The sequence below is a fragment of the Anolis carolinensis genome, chromosome 1 (assembly GCF_035594765.1).
Source record: "Anolis carolinensis isolate JA03-04 chromosome 1, rAnoCar3.1.pri, whole genome shotgun sequence".
NCBI lineage: Eukaryota > Metazoa > Chordata > Lepidosauria > Squamata > Dactyloidae > Anolis > Anolis carolinensis.
In genome coordinates, this window is record NC_085841.1 from 139,176,359 (window position 1) to 139,199,957 (window position 23,599).

The 23,599-nt window shown below is 39.3% G+C and overlaps 2 protein-coding genes across 6 annotated transcripts in view; one reads left to right on the plus strand and one right to left on the minus strand.

Annotated features, from left to right (window-relative positions):
• Window positions 1-13,847, minus strand: part of cilk1 (ciliogenesis associated kinase 1) — a 30,820-nt gene extending 16,973 nt beyond the window's left edge. For both annotated transcript variants that reach the window (XR_010006858.1, XM_062982956.1), the window contains exons 1-5: window positions 13,685-13,847; window positions 6,189-6,461; window positions 3,533-3,587; window positions 1,890-2,011; window positions 1,640-1,719 (exon numbers count right to left, since the gene is read on the minus strand). Coding sequence is in view for 1 of the 2 variants with exons in the window: in XM_062982956.1 (XP_062839026.1) it covers window positions 1,640-1,719; window positions 1,890-2,011; window positions 3,533-3,587; window positions 6,189-6,289 (358 nt within the window). In the remaining variant the exon portion in view is untranslated. The remainder of the gene's footprint in view (window positions 1-1,639; window positions 1,720-1,889; window positions 2,012-3,532; window positions 3,588-6,188; window positions 6,462-13,684) is intronic.
• A 2,542-nt stretch (window positions 13,848-16,389) lies between these two features.
• fbxo9 (F-box protein 9) overlaps window positions 16,390-23,599 on the plus strand; it is a 29,418-nt gene continuing 22,208 nt past the window's right edge. The window contains exons 1-3 of one of the 4 annotated variants that reach the window (XM_062982963.1): window positions 16,391-16,753; window positions 21,597-21,741; window positions 22,864-23,019. In XM_062982963.1, the coding sequence (XP_062839033.1) occupies window positions 22,876-23,019 (144 nt within the window). In that variant the 5' untranslated portion in view covers window positions 16,391-16,753; window positions 21,597-21,741; window positions 22,864-22,875. Of the gene's footprint in view, window positions 16,754-21,596; window positions 21,742-22,863; window positions 23,020-23,599 lie in introns of all 4 variants that reach the window. The other 3 variants (XM_008117908.3, XM_062982967.1, XM_016996723.2) reach the window with 3 other exon arrangements.

Below are 23,599 nucleotides of genomic sequence, written 5' to 3' on the forward strand. Positions count from 1 at the left end.
TCGGTAGCGAATCTCTTGTTTAATATAAATCCCAATAGGCACTGATTACGAAAACATCCAAGACTCTTGTTAACTACTGCGTTTTATGATTAGAAAGAGTTGGACCAAAAGGTAATGTCTGAAAAAGTACCAATGAACAAAAATTATCATGTGGAAAAATCTTTCTGGAAATTTAACTACTTCAGAGACCAGGTTTGGGACTCTTTGGGCAATGTTCCCTCTATTTAGGAATGTGGTATATGGAGAAATAATACGATCCTCCCAGATAGTCCATTTTGCAAAAAAAAAAAAAAAATGCAGCATGCCATATATATCTGAGACCATCTATAACTTTCTGTGTGTTGTACCACAGTCTACTTAGAGACATTTGGAAACAATTTATTTACACAGAAGCCACTAATTAGAAATAGCTGTTGCACCAAATCATCAATTTTGCCTTCACTGGACAAAAATTATTTTGAGTTCCAGAAGTTGTGTGAATAAGCTGTTCAAAAAACAGTAAGACTCAAATCCAGCTTTGCAGCAGATGACCCCTGATATTTTTCATTCATTACTATGAGGATCCCATGCTTCACTAGAGTGAGTTAAGATGTTAAAAGATTATTTTTAAAGAATCAAATGTTCTCCTCTATGTTATGAGATAAAGATTAACAGATTAGAAATAGAGATAAACACATCTTTTTCGTCTTTCCTCTTTTTTGAACATACAGAAAACAATGAGAATGACAGTAATAATTATATTTCCCATTGTACCATACAATAATTCTGTATAATAGGCTATGAAAATTTTAGAATTACACAGCGTGGTTGTTGCCGATATCTGCTTTTGAGACATAACAGGCCTCTCGCTGCCCCCTTGCAATATTATTTGTCAGCAAGGCAATTTTAACAGCTTTCTTTGAACCTTACAGCTCCTGTCTGGGTTAATAATCTATAATCTCCAAAAAGAATAAGAATCATTGTAACAGTAGAACTGCTTATTGAAACAATATGCCTTAACATACAGTTTCAAGCAGTACAATCCTATACATGCTTACCTAGAAGCCACCCCTGTTAGATTTAATAGGAATACATTTGTCATAAATAAATATTTTAATAAACACTTTTTGGGATCAAAATTGGAGCACAAATAAGAGTTATGACCTTTAACTTCTTGAATCTAGGACTTGCTCTGCTCATCACAATTTGACAAAACGCTATTGGAGTTCCATTAGACTTGAGTCTAATACTGTGGTAAAAACTTTGTTTAATGGCTAAATCCTTAGTTGAATGAAACTGTCATTCAGGAAATATGGGTGGCCAATGAAATAAATAAGGCATGTAACCTCTGCCAATACAAAAAATATCTAGGGCTTGGAATCTAAACAGGGTAAATTCTGGGTAGTACTTGGATGGGAGATAGCCAAGGAATGTCAGGTGCTGAAGGATCTATTTCGGTGGAGCAAAGTGGCAAAATACCTCTGAGTATTTTTTTTGACAAGAAATCCCTATGAAATCCACAGGGTTGTCATAAATTGATAGGCAACCTGAAGCCATACTCACATACACAAGCTTGTTAAATATTTAAAGTATTTGTCTGCATCTGTAATGCTATGCATAGAATCGCAGACATTCATCCAAACTGTCATTTAGGTCTTACCATGTTTGTGTATAAATGCAAGTCCTTGAAGAATTTGATACATAATATTCCTGACAGTAGATTCTGGGAATAATTTGTTCCTGTAGGAGAGATTGGAAGAAGTTTATATTCACATATGGGGCTTGTGATCTTCATTCATGCCCATGATATACTACAAATGCAGGATAGATACAAATAGCTGCACAAGTTTATTTATAACTTAATTTTGAGAGAACTGTGTTGCATAGTCTGTGTGAGAAAACCAGCATACCTTTCTTTCATTAACTGATAAAGATTCTCCTTCATGTATTCAAATACAAAGTACAGATTATCATTTTCTCTGATAACTTCTTTTAGTTTCACCACGTTGGCATGGCTGAGTTTCTTCAAGGACTGGAAACAGAAGAGAAAACAAAGACTCCATTAAACATGTGCCTCAAGGTAAGTGAAAATGCATCATTCTCCCAGGAACGTAACTTGAGAAATTGCTAAACCTAAGTACCTGGCTGTTGTTGTTTTTTTTTTAAAGACTGCTAGAGTCAGATATACACAAAATTATTCTAGTCTGGTAATTCTTCTAGCTTGTTCTGATAACAAGCTGGTTGGCACAAACTGTTCGCCGGCAGCAAGAAGGTCCAATTTTCTGAAATCACGGGTAGCATCTGCTCATGGACTTTCAACTCAATTATTCCCTCTGCTCTGCACAAACTTTGGACTAGGAACACATCTTCAAAGGCTTCTTTTTGGTATCTTCCTAATACATTCATGGTGTATTCAATAAGTACCAGCAAGTTAAGCCAGGTCTCCTTAATAACACAGCCCAACAACAACTTTAAAAGTATTTGTGTCTTGGTTTTTAGGCCTGTTCCTGGGGTTATTTGGGGCACATAATTCAGAAAATTGTTTTGGATAGACCACATCAACTCAAGTTTCTAAGATATAATTGTCATGGTTTTTTAAGGGTGAGCCATTAGATGCCATTATGTTCTGCATCTTGAGAACGAGAGCCAATAGGGAGAGACTGATGCCATTTTTGGAACCAACAGGTCATATATACCCAGAAATAAGTCTAACATTTGAGGCACCAAAATGTGTGTTGGCCAGTAATAACAATCGGTGATCGTTGAACAAAACTGCTCTGTCATACAGAGGATGTTGTGAATATACCAGCTGCTATTTCACAACAATCCCACCAAGCTGGGCAGTAGCACTGTCATTTTAAAATCAGAGATAAGATGTCCTTAATCAGCTTAACAAATTCATAAATAGGTTGACATGATAACCAACAATGACTGCAAAGCAGCACTTTACAATTATCTGTCTCCTAACAAAAGTTGGTTCAATGTGATAAAGTCACATCAGAACTAATTACTGATGTATCTTTCCAGGTGACCACACAAATTAGATCCCAGATTTCTGTCAGATCCTATTCCCAAATGGTTCACAACAAGTTATATATCACATCACTGCAATTTTCCCTTACTTGTGATGGCTCTTAGACATGTCTTTCCCATCTGCTGTTCAGTTCAGTTGCATAGTTAAGACTACTATTACTGACTGGCTGAATTTGACCCATTTATGAACACCTCAAATGAAATAACAAGGTTACACATTTCAAGTACAGTCTGCCCTTCATATTCATGAATTCTTTAGCTATGGCTTAAACCAGTCACTGCTAGAAAATATTTTAAAAGGTTTTACAAAAAGCAAACTTTGATTTTGTCATTTGATAAAATGGACATCATTTAACTACAGCATTGTATATTACGGGATTAAAGACCCATGGCTTTGGTATCCACTTGTCATAGGTCTCATTGCATGGAAGGCTTGTTAAAAGGAAATTTTAGCTAAAGAAAAATTACTTAAAAGGAAATATACTATTTCAGAATGTTCTCAGACACGAGCAACAAATACCTTAACTTCTCGAAGATTCATGCATTCTTCCCAAGAGTAGAATTTCCTCTTCATCCTGTAAATCACAGAAGAAATTGATATCACCCAACAATTGATAGCATTTGGATTGTAGTCCACTGCAGTGTAAAGCTGAATGAATACACAAAAGTTTACAATAATCAGATTGTGCTTATTTCATGCCTGATACTTATCAAACTGCACAGTAAGTTCTCCATGTCCCAAAGCTCTTGGGGCTTGTGTTTCTGAAATAAAAGTTTACATTATCACATGGAAATCCACTTTTGATATCAATGGGATTTTCACCAGATTACAATGCAGTTTGAAGATTTGCTGTTCAAATGTGGTAAGAGGGGAGAGCATAGCACACACAGAATAAGCCCCCAAAGCCTCCACATATCATACAGGTACAGAATTCTGAAAGGGTTGTTATTTCTACATTTAAACTAGAAAACAAAAAATTCTTTTTTGTTTTGGATGGCTGAGAAGATTACTGATTAAGACTAATGAAGTCAGCAGATACAAAGGGTTGTTTTGCTGTTCAACATGCAAAGGTAGAACTGAGCAAAATAACAGAATGATCTTGAACAGGCCTGGATTAGCTTATTTTAATATGATAATTAGAAGTCTATTCTTTATTATACATCTACTAAAGCACACATTTATATTATATTTTATTAAGAACATGAGACTTTTGTGCTCTGGCCATTTCTGCCTTCTTCCCATATTATGGAAATTCAGAGACAAACACCCTTTGATTAAAAACATTCATATCTTATTAAATAATGCTGGCCTTTTAAATAATATGACTACACACATTGTACTCCCTCAAAACGTTCCTCACCAAATGCAAAGTCTCATTTCACATACAAACAAAGTTTTCTCTAGCAATTTTGACTACCAGCTTCCAAATGAAAATTGAGATAAGAACTTGCTATCAAAATGGGATATTGCAAGAATAAGATCTTGCAAGAACAGCATTCAAACAATCATGTGAAATTAACCTTTTCCCCAGATCCCCTTTTCATATTGAATGTACTTATGAGGTTCTTATCCTCATCTTGCATAATTCCAAAAGCTGAAGGTATAATTCGAACAAGATGCTTTCTCTGACTTGTTCTAAGGCAGTAAAATATGAAAAAAATTCTTTATGTCTCACTGAGGAAAGCATTCCAGAAAATTTGTCACTTTCAACAAAAACAAACAAATAAATGGCACACTCTCACACTGTCCAAGTGAATCGTCTGTTTTTAAAATGGCCCAGTTCCCCTCCTCCCTTCTTCTACTTTCCCCCTTCATCCTTGTTTATTTAAATTGCTTCAAACTGAGTTCAATGTGCAAAAGTAGTCTGAATTTAGTAAAATCAGCAGCAAGCAGAGGAATGGAGAAGCATCTTGTCCTTCCCAAGTGGCTGCTTCAGCCTCTCCTAACTTGATAATTCTTCCCCATTAGTAACTTTTATCCTCTTGGCTTATATCACTCGGCCACACATATCCCAGTTTTTAGTTGTGCACTGATGGAGGGTACAAAACTGATGATTTTGTGCTGAAATGTGATATCTGTGCAGTCACTATTTAAAAACAAAAAACAAATGTAAATCTATACCATAGCTACTGAACACCTTATAATTGTACTAACATATGCAATTACTGATAATCTGCCACCTTATGTTGTTTCACCAAGAAAATTGCTAAATCGTGCCTAATAGTACATTAGAAATTCTTCTGGAATTCTAGTAATCTGTTGTCACCAAAACATGCAGAAAGCTGGATGAATAAGAAATAAAATAATCACCCAAATGAAGCAGAGGAGTGGAGGCAATAAATAATATCTAGGCAAACCTCTAAACCTTGTCAACTCTAAACCTCATTACAATGCATATTAATTCGGACGCTTACCCCCACTCCTCACATACAAATACACTATTTTGTTATTTTTCCAATTATACCTTTATTTCTGACATGCTGTGTTTCTGACAGGCTGTGCAAAAGGTCACACATTGTACACAAAAGGCACATCCACTGCAATATTAGTCAAAATCACAAGCCATATGGTCAATTGGAGAGATATGCCAACTGGTTATGGCTGGAGCTTTAAGTATTCTGTGTTTATGTTTGTGTGTGTTTGCCTATACATGCATGTGCCTGCAATCATATTTTGAAGATTTTTTTCTGCCTAAGATGAACATTTTCCATAGGTTCTTTCTAGACAGAAAGAACTGCAGTACAATCCCGTAATCCAACCTACTTTTTTTTTTTAGTTTTCATAAGGTTTGTCTTTTTTTTTTTTGAGCACTACTTGCCTTTTGAACCCTAAAAACAAAAAAACTTCCTTAAAAAAAATCAGATTTCCAGGAATGTGGATTCTTTGCCCAATACTTCTGCAGGGCTGTACACAACCCTTGTTGCAGTCTATCAAACATGACAGAATGGCATAAAACTACAGGAATGCAATGAACCAGATTTCCTTTTGCAACTGTTATGTTTGAAACTACAGTATAGCCCTCTGTCAGAGCAAAAAATATTGGAACATGATTCTTTGGAACAGTTAAAATATGTTTAGAAATCCAGAAACACAATGTCAAATCATGGATGACAAAGTTAGCTGGGGATTCTGGGATCTATTGTCCAGAAACTTCCACAACACAGATGTCCTTTACCTCTTAATGGCAATCAGCTCCCCTGATTCATTGCTTCTTCCCAGGATGACAGAGCCATATGTCCCATCTCCCAGCTGTTTGATGGTTGTATATCTGTTCATGATGGGGATCCCTCAGAATGCCAGCTCATTTCATTTTCAGAGTGCACTTAACTACAGCTGAAACATTTCTCCTCAGAGTGAAGCCAGTTCTTCCGATGGCAGCACAAGCACAAAATCTCCAGGGCTGCATGGAAGTTCTCAGGGCTCATATTTTTCAGGATTGACTTTTGGTCTGTAAAAAAAGACAGAAAATTTATAATCATTTTTCCAGGCTCAAGGATCTGAGAACAGCTGTCTATCTGTAATGTGGCTTCCCATCATTATCTGTAGTCATCTGAGGCAGGTTCAATATATGGCATTACATTATGGCTGACCCTTGAACTAGAATGTGTGTTTGCAACCAGTCAATGGCCCATATGACTGCTTCCTGCAAGTTGCATTAGCATCATAAACTGATATCACATTTGCCTTTTTGCCTGGAAGCCATTCTGAATCCCCCAGGGGAGATAGGACAGCCCACAAATAAAGTTTTTATTTTTATCATCATCATCATCATCATCATCATCATCATCATCATCATATTGGTGATAAGCACAAATACTCATGAACTAGAAGGATTTGGGAAGAAGAATCTAGTACTGAGTTCTGTTCAATACTTTCCATTGCTACAAATTTCTCACAACACGAAAAACAACTAAAGATTTCAGTTTTTTTAAGGACAGACACAGAAGCGTGAAGTTTTCACAGTACACTGTGGACTAAAGATTAATCAGATTTTAAGAGATTTGATATACTGGGATTATTAACATGGCCAGCTGGCCTCAGCTCAATTACAGAACAGAGATGAAAAAGAAACTTCTTCTTTCCTCTCATCTACCATATGCCAATCATATTCTCCAAGATTACATCAGTTCACTTACAGGAAGGTTGAATATGATCTTAATGTACCGTGAGGACACTCTTTCTCTCCTCTTCAATATTAAAAAAAGACACTGCTAGCAAAATGAAACACTTGGAAATTTCACATACTCAAGTGTTAATTTTTCCTCTTGCAACAAGGACTGTGTGATCCTCCATTATTAAAGAGATTATCCAGAATCCCTGACCTGGAGCACAGTAGATTTGCTATATAAGCTGTTTATAACTTTTATTGTTGTGACATTGAATTTTATTTACTAAAGATGTATTTTTTCTGTGCATGGTAGAGTAGGGTAAAAGCAAGAAAATAAATATTTTTGATTTTAACCCCCCCCCCACTAGCAACGTTTAAATAGAAGGCTGCTAAAACAGTAATATTGCCATCTGCCTTTTTAAGGGATGCGTACATCATGGGACTATATACAAACTGTTTTTATGAGAGGTAATGCATGGTGCTATTTAATTCTCACTTAGTTCACAAAATTATGACCATTACTTGGGTTTGCACATTTTTTTGATGTTGACATTAGCAAAATTGCAAAAGGGCGGCATTTTCTTTTCCCTGTGGTCTCACGGTATACATCAGAAGCACCGAACAAAGAATCCAGAGCAGGGTTTCATGCAACACAGAGGGCTGCAGGCAGAAAACGAGAGGAAGAAATCCCGTTGTACTCATGTCACATTGTATTTGGTGTATGTGTAGGGAAGCACATGCATACAGGCACAGAGCATATAGGGCAGCTCTTGACACAGTTAGAGCCATCTCTGGTAATGAGGGCAGACAGAGCTTTAACATGGCCCACTACATGTTGAAAGGGGCTGTGGCCGTTTGATTCCCCCAGAAGATATTTATGCATTTCTTCTTTTCCCTGAGTTACTTAGGGTGGAAATCCTCATACCATGAGCTGTCTAGTTCAGGAATCTGTCACTGGCTAGCTCTAGCCATGCACTTCTAAGCTGAGATGCAACTGAACACTAGTGGATCAGGAAGTCCCTCTGGCATAGTGTCCATTGCTTGCCATTTCTCACACAGCAGCCTTTATTTGGAAACCATAATTTCCTTTCATACAACAAGGTCCTGGATGCTTCACTGCAGACACTTCAACAGAACAATATTTGAGCACTCAAATGCTCAAAATGAGTGGGACTCAAAAAGAGTGTAGTGCACTAGTAATTTAAGGCACAATCCTGAATTCATTTACTCAGGAGTCAATTGCTTAAAATAGTCCAACAAATTTTTTGATAAATGCAAGTTAATCACATTAAAATTTCAAAGACGTAATAGAAACATTATAAAAATACTTAACATTAAGGCAACAAGTGCCACCATCTCAATATTAAAAAGCAAGAGGTAAAATAAATAAGTAAGCATTCTCCTTCAGTGTATTAAATGCTCGGTCCTTTCTTTTTGGGCCCAGCAAATTCATTTATTTGAAAGTTAAGTAAAGTTACAAGCTGAGTATTCCTAAGTCAAAATACTTCGTCCCAAAAGGATTTTGGAATATCTGTATTTGCATTTACCATATGTGTACACTATATCTTGGAGAAGGGGCCCAAATCTAATTGCAAAGGTCATTTTCAATTCCTAATATATATAGTGTGAAGGTAACATTATACACAATATGTTTAACAATTTGGAGCATGAAACAAAGTTTGTACACTGAGCAGCTGAGAAATTGTCACTATCTCAGCCACTTATGTGGATAATTTTGGAGTATTTTAAATTTTGGAACACTGGATAAGGGATGCTCAATTTGTATTTAATTGCAATGTTCATGTCTTCAAAGAGATCTTATTTAGACCATCTTGGAATATCTAATATGTGTATCGGAAGAAGCTTGAAGTAACAGTGGTTATGTACTCACAGATTTTTTATCTATGTATCTTTCAAATAGCTAAGAATCAATTCAGGGGGAAAAGAGTACCCAGTCCATCACAGAAATTTATATTAAGGATAACTCAGGAAAAATAAAGAAGCATGTTGGCAGCTATGTTATTTTTTACTTCTTCAGGTGATATATGGGAGAGCAGAAATACGCGACACAATAATTGTAATTAAAAACAAACAAAACTAAAACAACACCTACTGTTTTAAGACATTCCAGAAAAAAAAAATTCTTGATGTCTGTGACAGCCAGTTTTACATGAGGACAAAGAGTCTTACAAAACCCCACTTGGAATATTCATCCCTTGATAACAGATGAGCTCAGGTATAAAGCTGCATTTAACTTTGTCACCAGTAACTTGTTTTGCAGATAAAGAACAGAAAAAAACAGATGGTTTTCATGTCTTAACTGGAAATGATACATCTAGCTGGATTTTTGCATATACCATGCTTGTCTTCCTGAATGAAAAATGGGACAGTTATTAGTAACTACCAGTCCAGTCTTATTTCTGAACCCCAGGCAGATACAATTCTGGATACAGTAGAGTCTCACTAATCCAAGCCTCGCTTATCCAAGCCTCTGGATAATCCAAGCCATTTTTGTAGTCAATGTTTTCAATATATCGTGATATTTTGGTGCTAAATTCATAAATACAGTAATTACAACATAACATTACTGCGTATTGAACTACTTTTTCTGTCAAATTTGTTGTATAACATGAAGTTTTGATGCTTAATTTGTAAAATCATAACCTAATTTGATGTTTAATAGGCTTTTCCTTAATGCCTCCTTATTATCCAAGATATTCGCTTATCCAAGCTTCTGCCGGCCCGTTTAGCTTGGATAAGTGAGACTCTAGTGTATTTAAAGAAGCTAAGTACAATTTATTATGAATTTATAAACTACTAGCTGTGGCCGGCCACGCGTTGCTGTGGCGAAGTATGGTGGTATGGGAAATAAAGTATTGAGGAATTGGTGGTAGTTAAGGTCAAGGGTAAAGGTTTTCCCCTGACATTAAGTCCAGTCGTGTCTTACTCTGGAGGTTGGTGCTCATCTCCATTTCTAAGCCGAAGAGCCGGCGTTGTCCGTAGACTCCTCCAAGGTCATGTGGGATGACTACATGGAGCGGCGTTACCTTCCCGCCGGAGCAGTACCTACTGATGCACTCACATTTGCATGTTTTCGAACTTCTGGGTTGGCAGAAGCTGGAGCTAACAGTGGGGGCTCTTTCCGCTCCCCCAATTCAAACCTGTGGCCTTTCAGTCCAGAAGTTCAGCAGCTCAGCGCTTTAACACGCTGCGCCATCAGGGGATATTATTTCCTAAAGGTTGTGAATATACAATATTTCTGATTGGTTTTTTTTGTTTGTTGGAGGCAAGAAGAATGCTGCAATTAGGAAAAATGATTAGGATGTAAGGCCTTGCAGCTTTAAAGCCTGGCTGTTTCCTCCCTGAGTGAATTTTTTGTTGGGAGGTGTTAGCTGGCCCTGATTGTTTCCTGTCTGGAATTCCCTTGTTTTCAGAGTGATGTTGTTTGCAATATTTTATGTGCTTCTACTGTCTGTGGCCCTGAGAAAACAGGATTTGCCAGACTTTGATGATGGGAATACTTTGTTGGGAGGTGTTAGCTGGCCCTGATTGTTTCCTGTGTGGAATTCCCGTTTATTTACTGTCCTGGTTTTAGAGATTATATTGTTCTGCATTATTCTATCCCAGTAATTATTTCATATTAAAGAAGAATCTCACTTATCCAACATTCGCTTAGACAATGTTCTGGATTATCCAACGCAGTCTGCCTTTTCATAATCAATGTTTTTGTAGTCAGTGTTTTAAATTCATTGTGATATTTTAGTGGTAAATTTGTAAATACAGTACAGTAGAGTCTCACTTATCCAACATAAACGGGCCGGCAGAACGTTGGATAAGCGAATATGTTGGATAATGAGGAATTAAGGATAACCCTATTAAACATCAAATTAAGTTATGATTTTACAAATGAAGCACCAAAACATCATGTTAGACAACAAATTTGTCAGAAAAAGTAGTTCAGTACACAGTAATGCTATATAGTAATTACTGTATTTATGAATTTAGCACCAAAATATCACGATATATTGAAAGCATTGACTACAAAAATGCGTTGGATAATCCAGAACGTTGGATAAGCGAGTATTGGATAAGTGAGACTCTACTGTAAATACTACATAGCATTACTGCACATGGAACTACTTTTTCTGTCAAATTTGTTGTATAATATGATGTTTTGGTGCTTAATTTGTATAACGATTACCTAATTTGATGTTTAATTGGCTTTTCCTGAATCCCTTCTTATTATCCAACATATTCATTTATCCTGCCGGCCTGTTTGTGTTGGATAAGTGAGACTCTACTGTATATTTCTAATCTTATATTATCTGCTCAGAACTGGATTATCTGAGGCCCCTTCTTCACAGCTGTATAAAATGCACACTGAAGTGGATTATATGGTAGTGCGGAGTCAAGATAATCCAGTGCAAAGCAGATAATATAAGATTATAAATGGGTTTTATATAGCTGTGTGGAAGGGCCTTGAGTCTACACTGCCATATAATCCAGTGCAAATTAGATAATCTGTGGAAGAAGTCTAAGTGAGGCCTAAATCTGCCTGTCCCCTAACTGAAACCTGGCTGTCCCTTGGTTGCTAGGCAACCAAGTGGGCAGAGATTAGCCCTATAAACTGGCAGCAATTGGATAAAAAAAATTATTGCTCTCCCTCTAATTAGGACTTTATTTTTCTTTTCTTTTTGTTGTATCAACCTTGAGGCGTGGATGATGGGTTATGTTGTCAAATTTTGAGGTTGGGGGTCCTGTACTTTTGTTGTTTTGTGAATTGCCGTGATGCCATCACTCTTTTATATATATAGAAGATTCAGGCCTATGAAGTATTTGACAGTTCCCAGAGAGCCGGTTAAAATAGGAAGTTACTTGAGATCTCACTCTGTCCCTTCTATACATACCAGATAGTCTTTGTTTGGTCTTATGTGTTACAAAGCATACAGGATATCCACCATGTTCAATGGACATGAAATAAAGTTACAAGCTCTTTATCTTTTAACTTAACCAAAGTTAAATTGAAACCCATGATACTGATAAGGCAACCTAAAGCTTGCTTGTTAGGAATCTGGGTATAAGAGTCAACTAAACACATGCTGTTCTAGAAGAAGGGTTGCTAAATTCAGTTGCCAAATTTCCAATAGTATTATTTAATGGAAAGCTTTTTGGCCAACTTATGGCAGACAAATCTTTTGAACCAGCATTCTTGAATCTATTCATGTTGTGTATCTGGAAATAGAGGGCCCTTCCACACAGCCATATAACCCAAAATATCAAGGCAGATAATCCACAATATCTGCTTTGAACTGGATTATCTGAATCCACACTGCCAGATAAGCCAGTTCAATGTGGCATTTATACAGATGTGTGGAAGGGGCCAGAAACAGCATCTTTTACTGTAACATTATCACAATTAGGTTTTAGATGCAGGACGGCTGATTGCAAGTCTTCCTCTGAGAGCCTTCCAATTATTTTCTAAACAACAGTGCAAATCTGACCATCAACTCACATAAATTTACATCCAAATTAAAACAACCATTTGTATTGTATGTGGAAGATAATGTATAGTATTGTTTTAGATAAAATTATAAAATGAAAAAAATTCAAATTAACAAAATACTGTGCTATTATCCAGATTTTTGAAAATGTAAATACTTGTTTAAAAAATAACTTTGTGACTGTTAAAGACAATAATATCAAACTTTAGATTTTTAAAAAATCATTAACTGTCAATTGTATATGTTGAGCATAATTTTTTGGATTTCCTAAATCCATAATATTGCAATATTCAAAATTGTACACATGGGTATGAGATAGTAGCAACTTTGCTTTCTGATAGTTGAATGTACACAAACTTTGCTTTGTGCTTGTTATTAAAAATTGAAAATATTGTGTATAAAATTATCTTCAGGCTATGTATATAAGAAATACCAATTAATTTCATGTTTAGACTTGGGTCCCATCTCCGAGATATCTATCTAATTATGTACAAACATGCAATCATAGGAATTCCAAAATCCTGAAAAGAACCAAAATCTGAAATTCTTCTAGTCCAAAGTATTTTGAATAAGAAATATTCAACTTGTAACATCAACAAATCACATCTGAAAGTGTATTTTTTATAAAGGAGAAAACTTAAAATGGCTTTTTTGTCTTTCTCAGAGAGCCTATAGGATCGAAACAAAATGCTCTTACACGTAGCAAGTTTTAGGCCTGTTCTAGCAGCATCAAAATCTAAAAATTTAAAGCAAAAAAATAATAATCAATGATTGAAGATGTAAACAACAATCAAAGTTTCCATTTAGCCAGGCCAGGAAGCAAGACTATAAATTCTGGACATGAAACAAAATCCGAGGATTAACTTGATTTGCTAGAGCCTCCTCGGATTTTGTCATGTCTTGGGGATATTTCCAGCATCTGCCAATGCTCCAAAGGAAACCCATTTAGATCCACTTTCTGCCTTTTGGGAGCTGGAAAGCCCTGCGATTGAAGAAACTGAGGCTTTTGAAAAAGAGGAGAAAACACTACATCAAAATCTAATATAGAGAGCTGATACAAACCGTGTTATTGGAAGCTGTAGTATCTTCCATCAGGAGGAAGCCACTTTTGGGACAGACTCATTGCTCAGATGGGCAAGGAGGTTTCCGCCACCCAACCAGGAAAACACACACACATATACGCACAAAAGAAAAAGACAGCCACATCGCAGGGACAACCAGGAGCTTTCCCTGGTGAAAGCAGCTCAACAGCTCCCTCTTACGGACTTCTGAAAGGCAGGCCCAGAAAGCTGACAAATTGGTCCACTTTCTCTGATATGTGCCTTTTGAGTTGTTTTCAAACTATAGCAAACCCACTGCAGGGTTTTCTTGTCAAGATTTGTCAAGGGGTTGTCACTGCCTTACTCTGAGGCTGAGAGAATGTGATTTGCACAAGGCTATCCATCAACTATGGTATTCCCCATAGTAAATTGGAAGACGTTTACTTCTTGGGAGGAAAGCAATGGCCAACCTCGATAAAATAGTGGAAAGCAGAGACATCACACTGGCAACGAAGGTCCGCATAGTAAAAGCAATGGTATTCCCCATAGTAACCTATGGATGTGTGAGCTGGACCATAAGGAAGGATGAGCGAAGGAAGATAGATGCTTTTGAACTTTGGTGCTGGAGAAAAATCCTGAGAGTGCCTTGGACCGCAAGAAGATCCAACCAGTCCATCCTCCAGGAAATAATGCCCGACTGCTCACTGGAGGGAAGGATATTAGAGGCAAAGATGAAGTATTTTGGCCACATCATGAGAAGACAGGAAGGCTTGAAGATCATGATGCTGGGGAAAATGGAAGGAAAAAGGAAGAGAGGACGATCAAGGGCAAGATGGATGGACGGTATCCTTGAAGTGACTTGGCTCGACCTTGAAGGAACTGGGGGCGGTGATGGCCGACAGGGAACTCTGGCGTGGACTGGTTCATGAGGTCACGAAGAGTCGAAAACAACTGAATGAGTGAGACGACGATCCATCAACTGAACAGGATTTCTGAATCCTGCTCTCCAGAGTTGTGGGATGCATCTACACTGCAGAATTAATGCATGCTGACACCACTTTAAGTGCTGTGGCTCAATGCTGTGGGATCCTGGGAGTTGTAGTTTTACAAAGTCTTCAGCCTTCTCTACCAAAGAGGGCTGGTGCCTCATTATACTACAAATCCCAGGATTCCACAGCACTGAGCTGTGGCAGTCAAAACTGCATTCATTTTACTATGTAGTCCACAGCTCCAACTACTACACTATGTACAGCAATGCCTACTAGGGGCTTAGCCGTTAATTAAGTTTCAAGCACAAGGTTTAACTAAAATATGTCAGAACAAGAGTGACAGGATAGCGTTTGAGTAACTGTCAGTCAACACAAGAGTACACTGCAGAAATTATGCAGTTTGACACCGCTTTAACTGCCACGGCTCAATGCGATGGGATTCTGGGGTGCTGCAGTTTGATAACATACCAGCAATTTTTGGCAAATGCTAAATTATGTATGGAATTGTACATTTTATATGCTATCATGTTTTAATGATTCTTACTTTTGGTATAAATGTGTATTTGTTTTGGGATTTGGGTGGGATGTGTATTTACTTATGTTTGTTGTACGGCATTAAATGTTTGTTGATTTTGTTGTTCATCGCCCTGAGTCCCTTCGGGGAAATAGTATAGAAAGTATTATTATTATTATTATTGTTAAAGATCTTGTAACGCTACAGTTCCCAGGATCCCAAAGAGTGGAGTGCCATGGCCATTAAAGTAGTGCCAAACGGTATCAATTCTGTAGTGTAGATACACCTTTTGTATGGTTTCTCTTGGCTGTATTTCAGAGGAAGGAAATGGGAAAATCCCACCCGAAGCTGCATCTGCATGGCAGAGTTAATGTTGGGTTGCTGTGAGTTTTCTGGGCTGTATGGCCATGTTCCAGAAACATTCCCTCCTGACGTTTCACCCACATCTATAGCACGCATCCACAGAGGTTGTGAGGTCTATTGGAAACTAGGCAAGTGGGGTTTATATATCTGTGGAATATCTAGGGTGGGAGAAAGAACTTTTGTCTGCTTGAGGCAAGTGTGAATGTTGCAACTGGACAGTTTGATTAGAATTGAATAGCCTGGCAGCTTCAAAGACTGGCTGTTTCCTGCCTGGGGGAATCCTTTGTTGGGAGGTGTTAGCTGGCCCTGATTGTTTCTTGTATGGAATTCCCGTCTTCTGAGTGTGGTTCTTTACTTAGTTCAGATTTTAAGAGTTTCCGTTGAAACTGTCCACGTAAGGATGCCTGCCATAGATGCAGGCGAAACGTCAGGAGAGAATGCTTCTGGAACATGGCTATACAGCCCGGAAAACCCACAACAACCCAAAGTTGTATTATTATTATAAACTGCATTCAATCCACAGCGACACATCTAATAATGTAGCCCGAGACTTCCTTGCCTAAGCAAGGAATACGAAATTCATGGGGAGCAGCACTGTTGACAGGAGGCCAAACAATGCATGAGGCCCACGTCACAAGAACTGCCTATTCTTCTCCACTTCAAAGCTCAAAATAGTTATGCATGGGTCATTTTCCTCGCAAACACGCGCACAGCTCGAAGGAACGCCTCAGCTTCAACTTTCCAAACTACGAGACCCATAATCCACTGCGGCGGCGCTTCCGCTGAGGCCTTCACTTAACCAATGAGAGTGCAGCAAACTCACGCAGGGGCACTTCCTTCCTTCCTTCGGGCTCGTCTACCTAAGCGCATGCGCAGACTCTTTCTAGCCGTGCGCCTCGTCTGCTCAGAACGGCCGTTCAGCTCGAGGCGGCCGGTGGCTGAGTGAGGCTCTTGCGCGCTGCTGCTGCTCCCTCACGCGCCCGCTGGGAAAATGGCTGCCGTACGCCGCGCTCGCAGTGACGCCCGCTGCGTGGTCCGCTTCTCTGACCGAGAACTCTACTAAATTCTCTTCCCTGCTTGCTACCCGCTGGAGAGGGAAGGGAATTAAGAAACTAACATCGAGGAGAGGAAGAGGGGCTGTCTGTGCGTGAATCGCCGCCTCAGCAGCTTCGAGGCCGGAATAGCCTGACAAGGAGAGCGGCCGTTGGGCGGGCGCCTCAGGATGGTGAGGAAGGGGCGGGGCCGGCGCGTGACGGGGGCGTGCCGAGGGGAAGAGGGGGCGGGGCATTCGGTTTGCGCGCAGGCGTCACGCGAACGGTGACGTATGTCGGAAACCCCGCCCACCTGCAGGTAGCCTAGGGGCCGGGGGTGGGAAGTTGGCCCACTCAGGACTTGTGGTCCTGGAAATGATCCAAGTTTGTCTTCCCGCGTTTTTTGTTTTGATCGAATCGAAAGCCACATGGTCTTCTGGAGCATACACCGTCGGATTTGTGCAGTTCGACACTACTTTAACAGCCACTGTGGCAAGTTCTTGGTGGTATGGGGATACCAAGTCACCCTGTCTGTCTCCTGAGGAATCTGTGTAACGACCAAGTAGCAACAGTAAGAACAGTTGGGTTGGTGGGCTTATTAATAATAATAACAATAGCACTATTTATATTCCGCCCTATCTCCCCAAGAGGACTCAGGGCGGATCATAGTACACATACATGGCAAACATTCAATGCTCTTTAGACAGACAGGACAGAACAGAATAGCATTCAATGTCATTATCAGACATACCACATATACAGACAGAGGCTATTTAACATTCTCCAGCTTCTGGCTTCATGAGGATATGCTCGATTCCGGCCACAGGGGGAGCTGCCACTTCATCCACTGTGACACCGAGTCCTTTTTGATTGTAGTACTTCCTCATGTTCTTTGCCTACTGCTGGCAGTTTTTTATGGTGTCATAAGTTAAATTAGCCTCCCTGCATTAAGCAATACCTAGAATTCTCTACTTACAGACACAGCTGTTTTGGAGCTGCTTAGGTGGGCAGCAAACTAGGCTATTAACAGTCAGGACCATAACCGCGATCCAGGCTTCGAACCAACAACCTCTCAGCCAGTGGTGATTTATTGCTGCTGGCTAACAGCTGTGCCACAGCCTGGCCTTAACAAAAGACCCTCCTCAAAAATGTACAGCAAAGTAACTTATTAGCAGCAGTGTGACCCAGCACCAGTAGTCATGATAAAAAGAACAAAAACATTCCAATGTTATATCTTCCTTAGGAGAAAGATGCTTGCACTATTTATAAAAACGGGGTTACCATAACACAAAGTTCTTTATACTTCCTTCTTTGCTTCCATGCTGGGCTTCTTTCTCATGCAGATAAACAGCTTCTAGCTTCTCTCTCCCAGAGCCTCCTCTCATGCTGAAGTTACATAGGAGTTTCACACAGTAGCTTTACACACAGCAGTCTTCACACACTGGAGCTTCTCTCACAAGGCCTTCAACCTGGGGTTTCTTTCACTGAAGCTTCTCACACCAGACCTTCACACACTGAGGTGCACTCGCACCTCAGGACGACACTAGCTTTGGCCCACTAATTCTAGCAGGCTTCGGGGTACTGACACTTCTCAGGATGACACTAGCATATTTAACCCTTTCAGTGCTTGACTCAATTTTTGTAATTAAAAATACCTAGTTAATTTTTAATATTTCTGACAAAAACAGACCATGGAACAACAGATTGGTTCAAGATTGGGAAAGGAGTATGGCAGGGCTGTATCCTCTCACCCTACCTATTGAACTTGTATGCAGAACACATGATGCGATGTGTGGGGCTTGATGAAGCCAAGGCTGGAGTTAAAATTGCTGGAAGAAACATTAACAACCTTAGACACGCAAATGATACCACTTTGATGGCTGAAAGCGAGGAGGAGCTGAGGAGCCTTATAACCAAGGTGAAAGAAGAAAGTGCAAAAGCTGGGCTGCAGTTAAACATCAAGAAAACTAAGATTATGGCAACCAGACTGATTGATACCTGACAAATAGAGGGAGAAAACGTGGAGGCAGTGGCAGACTTTGTATTTCTAGGTGCGAAGATTACTGCAGACGCAGCCAGCAGCCAGGAAATCAGAAGACGTTTACTTCTTGAGAGGAGAGCAATGACCAATGTCGATAAAATAGTGAAGACCAGAGACATCACACTAGCAACGAAGGTCCGCATAGTTAAAGCAATGGTATTCCCCACAGTAACCTGTGGATGCAAAAACTTGGACCATAAGGAAGGCTGAGCAAAGCAAGATAGACTCTTTTGAACTGTGGTGTTGGAGGAAAATTCTGAGAGTGCCTTGGACCGCACATACTCAAGGAAATAAAGCCCAACTGCTCACTGGAAGGAAGGATATTCAAGGCAAAGATGAAGTGCTTTGGCCACATAATGAGAATACAGGAAAGCTTGGAGAAGATAAATGATGCTGGGGAAAATGGAAGGAAAAAGGGAGAGGGGCCAACCAAGGGCAAGATGAATGGATGGATGGACGTTATCCTTAAAGTAACTGGTTTGACCTTGAAGGAGCTTGGCGTGGGGTGGCAATGACTGACAGAAAGCTCTGGCGTGGACTGGTCCATGAGGTCACAAAGAGTCTGAAGCGACTGAATGAGTAAACAACAAAACTGCCATGGTGCAAGGTAATGGAATCGTGGGAGTTGTACGATACAATACTGCCTGAGCTCTGAGAGTGCAGCATTTTTCCCAATAAAGCAGAAAGTGTTTGAGGATTGGGACATTAATAGAAATACCAATATTCTTTTTAATAAAACCGTTGTCCTCCCAACCCTGTTTTATGCCTGCGAAACGCAGACCATCTACAGATGTCACTCTCCACTTCTGGAACGATTCCATCAGTGTTGCCTCTGAAAAAATCCTGCAAATCTCTTGGGAAGACAGGCGGACAAATGTCAGCATGCAGGAAGAAGCAAAGACCGCCAACATTGAAGTGATGATCCTCCGCCATCAACTCCGCTGGACTGGCCACGTTGTCTGAATGCCTGATTACTGTCTCCCAAAGCAATTAGTGTACTCCTAACTCAGAAAACGGACTGTTGGTGGACAGGAAAAGTGATTTAAAGATGGGCTTAAAGCTAATCTTTAAAATTGGCATTCACACTGAGAACTGGGAAGCCCTGGTCCTTGAGTGCTCTAACTGGAGGTCAGCTGTGATCAGCAGTGCTGTGGAATTTGAAGAGGCATGAATTGAGGGCAAAAGGGAAAAGAGGAAGGCACGTCAAGCCACCTTCCACCTGGAGACCAATGTGGAAGAACATGCGGATTAAGCATAGGACTCTACAGCCACCTACGCATCCATCATCAAGTCACAACACTTGGAGGGCCATCATACTTGGACAACTAGGGATTGCTTAAGTATTTGGAGACCCTTCCACAGAGCCATATAAACCAGAATATCAAGGCAGATAATCCACAATATCCACTTATCTGAGTCCACACCGCCATATAATCCAGTTCAATGTGGATTTTATACAGCTGTGTGGAAGGGATCTTGGTGAGGAATCAGCATCCTTTGTCAAAGAAGGCCAAAGAACTGGTCAAAGAACTGGTTCCCATGGCGGCATTGCATTAAGCCATGGCAATTAAAGTGGTGTCAAACTGCATGAATTGTACTGTGTAGATTTACCCTAGAAAACCCTATGCAAATCATTTGGTCACCATAAGTTGACTGGCACACACTGGAACAGAACTCAGATGAATCCATACTAAACAAAGAATGCTTTGTGGGTGTTAATTTCCTTAAGCCAGTTTCTATTTAGAGCAGTGGCTCTCAACCTGGGGTGCCCAGATGTGTTTGACCTTCAGCTCCCAGAAATCCTAACAGCTGGTAAACTGGCTGGGATTTCTGGGAGGTGTAGGCCTAAAACATCTGGGCACACTAGGGTGGGAACCACTGATTTAGAGTGACCCATAAATGAGAGACCTCAAAATCTCTTTCTGTCAACTCATGAAAATAATAATGGAGCCTGTGGAGGGAGTTTACATAGGCATATTCCCTTGCTCACTCAGGTGGGAAGGATAGGAATGTGAGGAGAGCGCAAGTGGGAAGGCATGTGTTAAGAGGAGGATAGAGCCTGGATGGGATGGTATTGGAGATCAGGGGTAGAGGGAAGGGCCTGTCGCAGCTATTCTTAAGGCAGGAGCACTCCATATAATATGTGCTCCCTGCCCAAGCAAGTGAAAATTTCAGGTAGAATCATAGCATTAGAAGAGACCACAAGGACTGTAGTTCAACTCCCCGCAATTCAGGAATACACAATCCAAGCACCCCTAACAGATAGCCATCCAACCACTGCTTAAAAACCTCCAGCTGAGGAGAGTCCATGCTCCAAGGAGACATCATACCCCACTGCTGAACAGCTATTACTGTCTGAAAGTTCCTCCTGATATTTTGGTAGAATCTCGTTTCCTGCAGTTTGAAACCATTTTTTTCCAGAGCATCCAAAAACAAACTTACCCACTCCTCAATGTAACATCATTTCAGTTATTTAAACACAACTGTCAGGTGGATCCAACCATCCTGCTAGTACTCGTACCTTTTGTGTGGTTTTTGGACACTTAGAAATAGTGATGGCTTTTCCACTTGAATGAATCATAGGCTAAATTTAGCCATTTCAAATTCATTGTCATTTTGGTGTTGTAAATTAAAGTCTATAGGCATGGGAGTGATAGGTGGGTTCCAGCCACTCCCAAGTGTAGGCATCTACTTTCTCCTGAATTATTTTGTGAAGTTTTCTTTCAGTGTTTTTAAACAATAACCAAATTGCCTATCATGTGGTAGAAAACCAAACCAGAAAGTATGAGCAAAAAAAGAATGCTTCATAATATATTTTCCTTCACAGAGATAATGGAATGGGTTGGGGGATGTTCTGGGAAATGTATGCATATTGCATTTCATCAGTGTTCGTAAATGTACAACTACTAAGTTGGTGCAGAAGAAAATTACATAATCCTGAAATATTCAGTCAAGTTTAAGGTGGATGCATCAATTATCTTTCTTTTCATTCGCAGATTAGGAAATGAATCATTTGTTAGATCTGTAGTTTTTAAGGATACTAAAACGCGACTAATTCTTAATCAGGCAGAAGGTGAAGAAGATTGTCACTCTGACTTAAGAGCGGAAGAGAATGAACGATCTGGCGAAGCAAATCTTCAGGTATGTTTGTCATGGAGCTATCTCTAGTTCCTTTATATGGTCCATGTTTTGTGTGTTTGTTTTAGCACATTTGCCACAATTAGTAATTGAGAGGCAATTTACAATTTTTGGTAGCATAATTCATAAGACTTTTATTATAGAGTAAAAACTTAGTATCTTTAGAAAATGTATCCTTCACAGATTTCAGTCCAGTTTCATCTATAAACTAGAATAGATAATTGAATCAATGGGAACTTTGTAAGTCAACACTTACATTGGATTGAGACAGGTTGACACTTGGGATTAGACTCCAGTATGCTGTAGCTCTTTGTTTATTTCCGACTTACGAGATTTAAATACTTCTATTGATATCATATATTGGTTGTTCTTTAAAGAAGTAACCATAGCACCTAGTGAAAATACGTTTCCTCTTTCATTTTGTTAATCCTTTTAATGAGCTGAGACATCTCAGTGTGTGAATGTAAAACCTACATTTATAACTGCAGGATCTGGGGCCTGTTCTAATTTGTTTTTTGTTTGTTTGGCGTTTTTTTGCTGTACTGTATATATAAAGTGGATAGCTTGCCTTTTAGCAAAGACAATGCTTAGTTGAGAAGTTACGTCTGTATTTTTCAGCAAGGGAAATGATCCAACAGCACTATTTTCATGAGAAAAGCAACACATTTACAAAAAAGCAACAAATAGCTCAAATTCCTCTTTACCTTGCATGCTCTGAAGTAATATGACAGCACCCTAGGATGGCTTGAGTTCTTTCTTAAGAAGATACTGCATTTTTGGAGTCAGCTTATGAACATTCCAGAAAAAAATTGTTTTGATTGTGCTTGGTTTGCCAAGATGCACTAGATACTATTTTGTTTTTTCCGTTTGTGGCTTGGGAAGGTCAATGACAACGTTAGTTTCTCAAATGAAAAGTTTTGAGCCATATATACAAAAGGACTAAGAGTCAGCCGTGATACATCCATTATTGGCTAGGATTATAAAAAAGAGTACAATATCAAGAATCATTTGCTTCATATAACCAAGAAGATATTGTTTACTTCTCATTTTTGAGGTGTACATCATTTAATCGCTTATATGTAGACCCATCTGCCCAACTGTTGGACTTAGTTTCTGGATTTCTAGGCAGAGCTCCAGATGTTCAGAGCACAATGGATGTTTGAACTTGCACCAGGGGTGAGCTCTACAAATTTGGATGCTCGATCCTGCAGAACATCGGCAAGAGGTTCAGTAAAGACTGTAGATTCCAAAGGAAAACTGGAACTAGCAAAAGAGGAAAAGGTAAACAACTGATCTTCTAAAACTATAACATTAATCTTCAGTCAACTATTAGAATGCTGTCCCTGTAGGCAAAGCATGGGCTATTTTTTCTACGTCTTCTCTTACCGCTGTGACATCTCTTACTGTGTTTGCACTCCAGTTGGCTGTTGAATTAAAAAAAATATTGAAGTAATGCTCTCAACACTAGGAAACCGAAAGAAATTGTATTGTAGTGTTGTATGGTTTCCGGGCTGTATGTCCATGTTCTAGCAACATTTTCTCCTGACATTTAACCTGCATCTGTAGCTGGCATCTTCAGGGGAAATGTTCTAGGATGGTTGTCTGGACCCAAATTTATTTAATTAAAAGGAATAAACATGGTAAAGGAGGAAGTATTAGTTTAATAAAGAGAGTGGATACAAGTTAAAACTAACAATAACTATAACCATTTAATGTGCCTGTGTACGTAGCATGTTCAAACTACTGAAGAACTTGAGTCACTCCAAGCATTTTCTGATAAGAGAATTTGGCCTTTGAGGGAAAGAGGAAAGAAAAGGTTTATATCTGCTACTTCTGTTGCTTACTGCCTTTTTCGCATTCA